We start from the raw sequence: 12658 nt of genomic DNA, 5'->3' as shown, positions 1-12658 counted from the left end.
GTATATTTTTCCAATTTCCTGGCTAAAGGTAAAGACAGATATAGGGACTGTAAAATAAGTCACACTTACTTGTTTAGTATAATAACCCATTACTTTATAGATAAATCTTGACCTAAATGAAAATCTAAACAGCAACTTTATATCTGATGAGGTGCAATACAAGTTTATTCACTGTCAAAGTATCTGACTGAGTGCTGACCACATGGAATAAGTTAAACAAAACAGTGAGCAATGGATGCAAATAGGGGAAGACTGATGATTACACAACAGGAGCACATGTTTCCAGTCATTTCACAGGTGTTGTAAACATGATAGCATTAGACTCAACAAACAGGGAGTAAGCAGGTATAAATGAGCTCAAGATCTAGCTTTTTTATGTAGTCTGACAGCAAATCGTTCCAGTAAAATTTAATGGATGGAAGCGTTAGCTAAATTACTAAAGTGCAAATATAACTGTATTACACAGCTCAGACACTCACTTACGGATTAGCTGAATCTATATTCTTCTATGCAAGTGGAAAGAATATGACACAACCTATCAGGTATCTTAGCTATACCAATTAACGCAATAGCAGAAAACATGGCCTGGGGCACAGGATGGGTGTTGGAGGTAGAGCTGTGCTGGAATTCAATACAGCACAACAAAGTAACCACAACTGAGGCAGGACACGAGACAACACAACTTAGCTGACATTATAAAGCAGAGTTTTACAGACATCATTTATAGATTAAGAGGGTGTATGTGTCTTTGTTTACTAACTTATGCAGATACAAACACACAATACATTTATTTCTATAGGTCTGAATTTCTTACACTTCCTCTTAAGTATCAATTGCCAGATGTTTCATGTTTGTTTTTTGACTTGTTCACTAACCCCCCTCTGCACACCTACGTTAAGCCCTGTGGACAAGAACAGTGACATTTGATCGCAGTGGTGGCCTTTGGTTGTTTAGCTGCATTTTTATAGGCACAGAAATCTAATGTTTAACTCTTTGTGGTACAGGTCTGACCAGACATGGCTGCCCCGAAAGACTCAGGAAGATCGGATTCCACGCAGTTTCTCTGTGCAGTAAACAACGAGAATAAAATATCAGATGTGAGCAACACACAAGAGTGAAGATTATAAACCCTATTTGCTTGTGTGAATGCAGGTTTAGACGCACAGTGTGACTTTAAAGAAAAACTGGTCAAGGCACAAAAAACTATAAGAGACGGTGGTGAGGGTTTAATATTAAAAGCTCGTCTTTAGGGCTGTAGCTAATGATTATTTTCATTGTAGATGAACCTATTGATTATTATTCTGATTCAATGATTGGTTGTTCGGTTGATAAAATAGAAAACGGTGGAATTGTTGACTAGTGTGTCCCAAAACCCAAAATATCGTCCTCAAATGTTTTGTTTTGTTACTACCCAAAGATATTCAGTTTACAAACATAAAAGAGTAAAAAAGACAGAAAATATTCACCTTAACGAAGCTGGAATCAGGAAACGTGTTGAATTATTGAAATGGTCAGAGATTTATTTGATAGTTGACAACTAATCAATTAATCGTTGCCACGCTACTCGTCTTACCAACAGTTAAAGTGACTCCTGAATAAATTAATAAGCCGGTTGTTAAATTGGGAAGTGACTGCACTTTTTGGGAACTGTAGTTTCAGTGGTAGCGATATTCACAAAAAGAATAGGGATGACAGAAACAGCTGGAGCAACAGTAATAACTGTGTAGTGGTAGCAGTGGTTGTTATTAAATAGCTATAGTTTTTAGGTTTGTGGGAATTTTAAATTGCTAACCAATCATAAAACAGAAACATAAACCAGCAGGTAAACAAGCCAACAAAATAAGTACTCCATGTGGACAGGACAGCACACGTTTAGAGGCAAACCTAGAGAACAAAATTCAGCATCCAGGGCAACACATGCACACAGCCACATAATTTGTGCCAATTTATTCACTTGTCAAATCTGTGAGATCCGTCAGAAGCAACCAACCAGGTTTATCAAAGGAAAACAGAGCAGTCTGACACTGTATCAGAGGCTTCGTTGTCTTTGTTTGTGCTCCACACTCTACCTGTCTGTGAGGTTTTCACATGCAACTGCTTGCACAGCGGTGAGCAGCGCAAATTCCTTTCCAGCCCTCAGCCTGCCAGACCCTCTCTACCTGCCTAGCACAGAGCACCCACACACCCAGTCCAATCTCAGCCGAACACACTTCCCCGAGCCATCAGTATGACTACACACGTCCATACCTCCATTGGTGCAGCCCAGGATATCCCAGAACTGCATGTTGGCAGTCGGTAGACAGAGGACTGAACCTCTGCTAAATCACATACGCCTGTGTATGTTCCTGCTCTGTCTCTCCACTTCCTCGTTGTACTGTACGCTGTCACTTATAGGAGAGGGAGAACACCCGCCCACTGATTGTTTCGGACTGACACACCTGGGGGCTGAGTTTCATTTCCAAACAGCTGCCTCCTTCCCTCATTTCTACTTGCCTTCCCACTACTTCTCTTTCTCCCTTCCCATCTTACACACTGTACTGTCCCTTGTCTTTATCTTTTCCTGACTGAAAACAGACAGGTGTAAAGATCGATCCAACATCATCAATGCTGCTTTTCCCCATCCCTGCCTCGTCAGATTAGTGGAAGTAATGGGAGAGGAGGCAAGGAGAGCAGACAGGCAGAAGAGAAACAAAGCCACAGCAGAGTGCATGCCCTTCTATTCATCTTTTGCATGAATAACAAGTGTATAAAACAATGATTTGCATGTCGAGCGAGAAAGATTCATCCTATTCACACAATAATCACGCATGTTAAGACAGATGGCACAAAAAATTACCAAAATGCACGTCAGGTTTTTATTTATCTGACCACAGACCCATGCGTAACCACGGAATAAAAGCCATGAATCACAGCACTGAGTGGACATGCAATCAAGCAAACATTAACTTGAATTTCAACAACATCTACACTGTAAAGCGTGTGGTCATTTACTGGAAGGGAAGTGAAATTTCTCCTTAAATTCACTGACTGAAATGTGGTCATATCTAGAGCTGCAATGATTGGTTGATTAGTCATTTGTTCGTAGTTTGCTGCTTTTCTTTGTCATTTCTGAAGACTTTTTGGATTTTTGACTGTTGGTTGGACAAAGGAAGCAATCGGAAGATGTCATTTTGTGCTCTGGGAGATTGCGATGAGCACTTTTCACAACTGTTTGACATTTTACACACTAAAACATTAACATTGAAAATAGATAAATCAATCAACAATGAAATATGTGCATCCCTATTCATATCCCCTTTTTCAGAAAGAGCCAGAAGCACGTGCTCCATCGTTTGTAAAATTAAATCACATTTTGAGTTTATTTCTTGGGAAGTGATCCGATACCAGCCTTGGCAAGTTTTTATCCGAGTGTAAAAGACTCAAATATTGCCTCAGCTGGATGTCATTCATTATTAAATGTTGTTTTTAGTCAACAAGCATGAGAAAATATTCGAGGATACACTTTGGGGTCCTGAGCCTCCAGACTGGCTGCTGAGGGGTGTTTACGGGGATGTGATCAGGGGTGACAGCTACATAAAGGCAGGAAACAAGATGGGTAAAGGGGCAGGAAAACAGAAATCTGTGGGAGACGTGACAGGGCAGCTTTGAGTCCTTGAACCAAAAAGAAAGACTGACTAATCACATCCACAAGGCTGCTGGGCACCAGACTACGCACCCTGTTGTTTAGTTCAATAAATTGTAGCATTACACCTTAAATATTAGTGTAATCCCTCCAGGCATAAAGGGATAATTTACACTCCTAAACTCAGGCTCAAATATTAACACATATCACTCGGCCTACCACAGAGATAAGTGGACAGTATTGTGGTTTGACAAGGCAGCGAGCAGCAACCCAAAACACTTGAGACGCTCAGGTTTAAGTAACAACTGCCGCCTTTTGTCTCAAAACCGCTGCTCCCGACAATAAACCTCAGTCTGAGCAACTCGTTATTCATCCAAACACAGATGTTTTTGCCACAGGTTAGTTGCTCTGCAGGACAGAAATCCTCCTTGGCTTGAACCTTTGCACCTAACCGGAGAAACAGAGAGGGGTGGTTTCGGCCACTGCACCACTGTCTGTCTGTGAGGAATACAAATGACTCCGCGGTGTCAAAATGACCAATATTTCATATCATTCAGGCCACGATATTTGACTATAAACACTAATACCAGCTCATAAAAACACCCCCTCTTGTATTGCATTTGCGTTTTCCCCATTGTCTGTCTGTTACCCCCTTTAATGCTAAGCTAACTCGGCTAACGGTGGGCTATTCCCATTTAATCCGCCCCCCAAGATGGATCAATACTCACCCGCTTTAGCCCCGGAGCCCGGCCGCTACTGCTCTCCGTAACCGGCCACCTCTTCAGCCAGCAGGTATGAATTTTATTTCTGTATAGCTTTTGCTATCAGAGCCGGCTTGGTGGCTGTATCCCTCCGTTATGAATCCCTCTCCCTGTCTGTTTTTGTCCACAACAGCGCCGTGCCCGGTAGTCGGTGTCCACTGACGCTAGCTGTTAGCACTGCTGCTGCTGCTGCTGCTGCTGCTGGAGCCTGAGCGTTTCCAACATGGCTGCAGCTGGCGGGGCTCACTGACAGGAGGAGAGGGGCCCTACGTGTCCACTGCAAGGGTCCCCTAATGGTTCTTATGCAAGAGCCCAGTTTCATGATATTCTTCATTTATCTTGTCATATGAGGCATGAATGAAAATGAGAGGATATCAGGGTGATGGATGGTAAGGCTTACTTACATTCATTATAGCACACTGTACAGTAAGGGATCAAAATGATGATAGTGTTTGGGTCCCTATAGTGGTTTAATAGGGAATAATTTATGAAAGTAGAAATATTTACTGTTCGGCAAGAAGAATTCCTCCATCGCTTTCTTTTAAGAGTTCATAGCTATCGATTCAATCAATTCTAGAGGTCTACAACCGAAAGACCCAGCAATCAGAAATGTCAGGGTGTGCTCGAATAATAATAAAACAAACCATACCCATAAAATACTGAAAACTTATCCTTTAATGTTCAAAATGACACTAGTGCACTGAAACACTGTAAGCTTCACTGAGAATTAAATAATCATAATTCACCCCAAGCATATTTTATTTTCATTATTATCTATTATATAGGCACAAATAAAATGTATAACGTATATGTAACGTGGAGTCTTAAGTTGAATCTAAATTAGATGCAAACGGCAGTTTAATGTCCTCCTTACTAATTTCATAAACCAACCTTTTAGCCCATATGAGCTAACACAACAAAATAACAAATAGGAGAAAATATGAGAAGCACTATACTACACCATACCATGTGGTATATCACATATAAACCTGACAAATTCATCTTAAAATGCTTTTGGAAAGCCCTTGACACAGCTTAGTCAAAAGCCATATATGTAAACATATTCTGAAGTAAACATTTATTGGATATTTATTTTTTAAGAGGTTGGTTCGTTGGGAAGGGGTGTCAGAGAAGTGTTCTTTCATAATAAACTGCACAGTGTGAAAGCAAAACTGCCATTACCACTGTCAGAGTACCACCATTTTTGTACATGATAATGGCTTTTTGCCTCACTGGTAATGGAGTTGAATGAACATTTGTATAAACTGGGTTTGCAGTCAGTGATAAAAACTGCCTTGCTGAAGGTAAGAAGATAAAAGTAGCGGGGGGCAGGAACTAATGTCTTTGAACAGAATAGTCTTTATCTCGCTCTGCAATATGTTACAGAGTGAAGCAGAAATTAAATTGCTCTCCAGTTTGTGCTAGTAATCACTGCTGACAGGTCAGCCACCATCACTTTCACCTTGTAGGACAAATCACGAATGTCTGCCGGAGTGGATGGAAGTGTGCAGGATTTAGTGTTTTTATGATGCAGCCCAGTGCACCAAAGCACAGTGAAATGATAGGAAACAGATGATACATTAAGAACCCACAGTCGTGTCTCATGTTTAAATGAAATCTTCAGAGATTTATGTCATACATTATTCATCACAGATTCATAATGCAAGGCAAACAAAAGAAGCTTTGAAATAAAGATGCACCCAAAACACACACACACACACACACACACATACACGCACACATACACCCAGCCAATATTATCGTGACTTTGATGCCGACTGCTGTTATGCTGTCTTGGATCTCTGTGTCTCCACTGTCTCGCAGTCACAGCCCAAAACAATCCATCCACTGACGGGCCCACACACACAGTCCCACCTACACATACAGTACATTCATGCATGTGGCTAATATCCATACACACACACACACACACACACACACAAATGCAGACACACACTCAGTTCAAAGATGTTTTTTACTGTGCAAATTGTGGTGTGAGGGAGGGTGACACTTAGGTGGATTAAAACTAATGACGTCATAGTTACACGGTGTCCGCTGGGCCACCATTATACTCCACATTTGGCAGTCATACAGCTTGGCAGCTATTGGGAAAAACCTATTATGTTTGATGTAAAATGAATCTGTCCTATATAATTAAACAGTATGGGAGAGAAGGAGAAAGGTAAAGTAACCTTGAGCCAATTACAGATGCTGTATGCAGCAAAACCCCACTGTGCTGTAAGTACAGAGGTTGATGTGCCGCACATATTAACATAGTTCCACTACAGAACTTGTAAGGAACAACAGGCTCAGCATTGTGCCTGATTGCACTGCAGCATCGCTAAACTGAATTATGCTGGATTCAGCTGTGAATATAGAAAATATGCTGTTTGAAGGCCACAGAAATTGTTTGGCAGAGAAAATAAGATATCTCAATATTTTACACTTTAACGTCTGGAAATTCCTCAAACAAACAGAAGCACAGACATAACAATCAAAAATCAGCTGCTAGATTTATAAAGGGGGAAATATATTTATAGCACTGAAGTCATGATTCCTGTTTTTAAATGCAAAGTTCTTGTTTTACTCTCATGGCCTGTTATTTTCACACCCTTTGCACATGATTAGATCAAACACTGAGGACTGGTTAAATAGCTTAAAAAGAATCAGAATTAGCAAACAAACACAAAAATGAATACATCTCTTATGCTTTATGAGTTTGCATGGTGATGGGGGGGAGCAGGATTTGAAACAAACTATTATACAATGAATTTTAATCCAGCCTTCTGGGAAAGGACAAAGATCCTTGATGCTGTGCTAGAGTGATATTAAAAATGCTGGACATAATTTGGATTTCAAAACACTTTGTACAGACAAGCACTTTGCTACTTTGTGATTTGAATGTTGTTTGGCTACATAACCTGACCCAGTGGTGTGTGACTGCTGGTAAGGCGCATCTAGAGAGAACAGCAGAGGTTTTAGAGCTCCATCTATTGGACAGATTGGAGAGGTGCATAATGGATTTGTCTCATCGTCCCTGACAAAATGTTTCAGCCTATAATGTCATCAGAGCATGTTTAAACAAATTACAATCTCTTCGGAAGACTACTTAATGAATACAGTGTTATTAAGGATTTAAGAAAATCTAATTTGGTTGTGAACATACACGTATCATCAGTTGTGATGACAAGGGAACAGCAGAAAAGGCCCCCACCATCATGATACTTTGACTGTGGCAGCCGATATTGGTGGCAAATGATGAATTGAATCACAGAAAAGAGAGAAAAACAATGTTGATGGATAACATTGACCTTTAGTATGACAAATATAAAGACTGATGTAACAACAATTAGATTACCCTTTCCTTTGAAAACAAAACTATGTTCCTTTGTTTTTATAACTGTCAAGGGTTTGAGTCCCACTTTATAAGTGCTTGTGTTTGTTTCTCGACATGAGACTGCAACTGTAAGGTCTCTGGTTATGACAGTAAATGTCCGAGAAGTCAGATTGTTCTGTTTTTCATCTGTAGTTGGAATAAATGAGGGCCAGCCAGATGATTATTTACAATATATCATTTAATCACTGATAGCACAGGAGATACTTACAAGAAGTTAATGATTGAACTGAATGTAACATATCTTTACAGTAACAAAGCTACTCCCAAAGCATTTTAAAACATTTTGTGATCTAACTATGTTCATAACACATTCCTGCAGTTAATAACACGCAGCTGTCACAGTTGCATATAATCAATAAACATTCCTACAGTTATGAACATCCAGTTTTTACACTAGGAAGTACTGTAATTACATTCATTTTACATGAATACACATCACAGGACTCAAGTTTCATATAATACATTTCAGCTTTCACAAAATCCTCATGTAGCGTATACCATGATACATATTAAAGAATGAGGACGCCTGCAAGAGAATCTCTGATACAACATCACTGTCAGAGGAGAGAGAAGAAGAAGAAAGGAAAGTAGAAAAAGACGTGAACTGGGATAGGGAGAAAAGACATACAGAGGTAGAGACATACAGTAACAGTTGAGGGGAGGATACAGACAGAAAGAGGCTGAGGTTGGATGAGCGACTGGATGCAGAGGAAAAGACACAGGAAAAGGTCTTTACATTGATTAAAGAATAAGGAGACACAGAGGACAAAGAAGTCACATGGAGGTGTGACCTGTTTCCTGTCAGCTAGACATAGTGCAGATGAAAGGGCATGATGGATGAAGGAAAGATGAAGAAGTTAAAGAGGAGGGAAGCTATCTGGTTAGATATAATGAGGTATGATTGGATAGAAGTGCATGGGATATGGGGCAGAGTGCACTCTAGCATGCCACTTCTGTGGACTTTGAGATCATATGGTCCATGTTACTGTTAGAAATACTCTCCATGGAGACATCGGTGTGTGAGCGCCCACGCTTATCCTCGGTGCGTGAGTGTGTTCGGCCACGCTGCAACTCGTTGGTGTGTGCACGGCTCCGAGAGCCATCGAAGGACGAGATGCTGGAGCTGGAGGTCGTCCGTGAGCGAAGTCTGGTCATGCTGGCGCTGGACACTGGAGGAGGAAGAGAGATTATTGTTTTATTTTTTTATTTATTTTATTTCACATATACAAATCAGTAACTGATATAGCCCAATATTGATTCACCCTAATAAATGCCTTTATCCTCTTCTGTTCAATCCACCTATGTGGAGTTACAATAATCCACTTATTTACAGGAAGTGATATTTAGAAGTGGTTTGTAAGAAATAAACAGGAAGAACTGAGAAGTTATCACTAATGCTGCTATAACTAACCAAAGAGTGGCACCTCCAGACATTAAGGTGAAATACGTTCAGGGCACTATTTTAGAGTGAAGTAATGGTGACTTACAGTATCCCATGCCCTGGATGAAATATTTGAAGGCTTCAATCACTTTGGCTGGCTGATCCACCTGAGGGAGTCCTCCACAGTCAGCCATCTAGAAGAGCAAAGTGCAAAGGTCAGGTGTTGGCTCCAGTCCCTCACATTAGAGTCACATCAATTGTTATCACAAATTATTCATTTATTACCTTGAGCAGTGTGGTCTTGGTGGGGTTGAGTTTAGAGTTGCACTCGACGACAGCCTCCACAGCTGGAGAATTATCTCCTACAACCAGCAGAGTGGCGCACCTATGAAAAGACAGACAGGCAGGTCAAATAGGCAGAACAACTAAGACACATAGTCAGGATTGATCCTGAACAGGTATTGAGGATTATTGTGTTAGCTCATATGTTGCTACCTCTTAATGTAACGTAAGTTTAAGTGTCTTAACCAGAAACAGACTGACTTCTCTTTACAATTCAAATTTAGAAAAAAGTACAATTTCAACTTATTACCATAAACAAGGACAATATGTGAAAAACTTGGTCAATGGTTGTACTAACTTGAGTGTCCTGACGTTGATGTTTCCTCCAGGAATAGGCCTCTCCACCTCCAGAGCGCCGCGGCTGTTGTAGGAGCGGAGGAACTGGCTGACATTAGACTGGTTCATGGTCGTTGTGATGTAGTGACGGTATGTAGCTATGAGGTCGTGGTTGGTCTCAATCTCCTCCTAAAAAACAATTTGAAAAATCAGGCGGAGATGTTTGGATTCTAAATATAAAACTTTTTTTCAGATTTTTATAAAGGTGCATTAATTCATTTTTGTTTTCATTATAATGGAGCCAATCACTGTAGAATAAAAACTGATAACCTACCTTTCCAAACAAGTGTGTGATGACTGTGTCTGGCACAGTGTGGGTCCATTCAGTGATCTATAACACACACAGATGCATTCAGCTGCATTCAGAATTAAATCTATATCTATCAATACAGGTGGCGGTATAGATGCATATAGCTTACCTTGTTTGCAACACTATCCATTATTCCCTCAGCATTGGGGTTGACGTTAATCAGAACTAATCCGTCCACCAGATCAGGGTGATTAAGCTAAACACACACAGGAGACCGGTTAGTGATCCGACTTCTCATTTACACTTATTGGCACGTTTCTTTCGTTAGTTCTTTCATTTATTGTCATGTTGCTCTTGAACAAACAGATCACATCCTTAATTTCTACAGCCATAGATTCTGAGCAGTTTCTACTGTCTTTCTGTTCCCTCTCTTGATTTTTTAATCTATAACATGGCTACTGTAATACGCTGCCAAGACTACAGTTTGTCAGTGTCATCCCACCTCTGGGACTGTGTAGCTTATCTTAGGAAAGGTCTGTTTGATAACTCTGGCATTGATCTGATTAACATATGCTTATGTATGCTTGGAGGAACCCATCCAAGTTCAGATCGGGGCCAAAAGAGTAAAGGTGTCAAATTATGTTTTCTCTCTTTTTTCTTTCTTTTCTTTAAGAAAAAATGTTTGAACTCACAGCGAATTTAGCCAGGATGTAGGCTCCTGCTCCAACTCCCAGTCCAATCACAGTACGCAACCTGCAGGGCACGGAGTCAAAACGACAAAACTGAGATAAATCCTTAAAATTTAAAGGACAACTGTAAAAGCATTTAAGCATCAGATAAACTCTGTCTTACCCAAAGTGTTTGAGGACACTGGGCAGCGCTTCAGACAGCTGGTCCATAGAAGGGTATGTGTACCTAAGTGGTCAAAAGTCAACATAACCATCAGCAAGCACATTTATAACTAGCAAACATATGTAAAATTATCTTAAAATTACAACATGAAAGAAATAAAGAGTCAGTCTGCAGTTGAAAAAGCATCTGAGAGTAATAAAGATGACAGTGTACTGACCCAGTAGGCAGAGTTTTGGCTCCTTCATTTTGTCCTGGTGCTTCAACATGACAAACAGGCATATTTCTGATGATTTCCAGCATGTCCATGTGCTCAAACATTGTCGCAAAACAGGTCTTGTCTATAAGGAGAAAAGATAAGAATTCAATATTTATGCAATCCTGTTCAAGTGAAAAAACAAGAAATCAAATGTTTTGACTTGTGATATGATGTAAACAAAGTGATGTTATAGAGGTAAATCAGATACCTGTGATATACCAATCTTAACTTGGAAATCAAGTTATTTAAAGAACTTGTGCTCAATTTTACAGTTTGTTTTTGTTGGATTTTTTCCACCATTTCTACAGTGTGTGCAGAATGTAAGCATAATAACTACTGTTCTTTTTTGCAGCGAAGAGATTGGACTTACGGTTCAGTCCGACATCAGCAAATGTCAGGATGACAGGGCGGTTCGCCCTCGGAGTTCCTGTCATGGTGCAGTGGAGCTTTCCATACTGAGTCTCTATGTTCTCCTCCTGAAACAAACATATAGATTCAATCACGCATTCAGATAACTAATACATGCTACTGTTTGTGCGCCTGGCTGAGGATATACATTTGGAAATAGAGGGGTTTTTTGCAGATAAGAATAGGGTTCTAGCTGGGTGGTGCAGTATACTTATTTGCCTTTGTGCAAACTTTCTATGCATTTAACTGCACAGATGTTGCACAAAATCAAACAGGTCAGTTTAGTATAAACCATGCCTCAGTCTCTGCATCCGTATAATTTATTTCATTTCGCCCATCTTTTTAAGTGTTTGTCAATGTAGCCATGCAGACCAGTAAAACCCAGTGATATTGAGGTAAAAGTCATTTAACTTTGCACACGGATTACAGCTGAAACAGTGATTCCAGCCTCAAGATTAACCTAATCTCTTTCTGATAGGATACTCACAGTGATTTGGGGCTCAAAGACGGAGTCGCACTCGTTCGCCTCCAGGACCATGGCTGCTGATGTAGAGTAGACTGCAACACAAACAAAGAAGATGTGCTGAAGATGCAGAGCAGATATCCTGCTTGTAGTGGAGATCCTTGAGTCTTGACTTCTTCTTAATTCTCGAAGCAAGTTAATTTGTATTTCCGGGCACTGCTAGTCTTGCAGTTAGAAACCAGCTGAGAGCAGCACTACTGTGTGACGGACTATTTGTTTGAGCTGGTTTATATATCCTCCGACACTGATCTGTCTCTAAGCCTTAACTCCAAACTGGCCCGCACGTGGCCAACTGGCCCCCTTCTGCTTTAATCTGACCTCAGGCTGCCGCATTCCCACAGAGACAGCACTGGATTTCTAGAGGGAATTAAGCACAATCTGAAGAAACACAACCTCCCTGTGAAGTTTTTCATGCATCTTAAGATACTTTGAGCCAAATCCCCAGCTGTAGTGACACATAATTCCATGTTTTCCCTTCAGGATTCATCGAATTATGTGTTTCTAGGCATTTAGTGAACTTTACATTGATC

At 40.4% G+C, this 12658-nt stretch overlaps 2 protein-coding genes across 3 annotated transcripts in view; both read right to left on the bottom strand.

Moving 5' to 3' along the window:
• Window positions 1-4527, bottom strand: part of LOC141011737 (focal adhesion kinase 1-like) — a 66472-nt gene extending 61945 nt beyond the window's left edge. For both annotated transcript variants that reach the window (XM_073484999.1, XM_073485000.1), the window contains exon 1: window positions 4351-4527. The gene's annotated coding sequence lies outside the window, so the exon portion shown is untranslated. The remainder of the gene's footprint in view (window positions 1-4350) is intronic.
• Window positions 4528-8719: 4192 nt separating this feature from the next.
• LOC141012043 (protein NDRG1-like) lies at window positions 8720-12146 on the bottom strand. Its single transcript, XM_073485422.1, has 11 exons — window positions 12093-12146; window positions 11568-11673; window positions 11159-11279; window positions 10942-11004; window positions 10782-10842; window positions 10259-10345; window positions 10114-10170; window positions 9802-9968; window positions 9447-9546; window positions 9268-9355; window positions 8720-8949 (listed from the first exon to the last, which is right to left on the bottom strand). Exons 1-11 carry the CDS (start codon window positions 12141-12143, stop codon window positions 8720-8722), a joined length of 1131 nt encoding a protein of 376 aa, XP_073341523.1. The 5' UTR covers window positions 12144-12146.
• Between the last annotated feature and the right edge of the window lie 512 nt (window positions 12147-12658).

Source organism: Pagrus major, chromosome 17 (assembly GCF_040436345.1).
Source record: "Pagrus major chromosome 17, Pma_NU_1.0".
NCBI lineage: Eukaryota > Metazoa > Chordata > Actinopteri > Spariformes > Sparidae > Pagrus > Pagrus major.
Note: the sequence above shows the minus strand (reverse complement) of the source record. Positions and strands in the feature narration are given on the sequence as shown.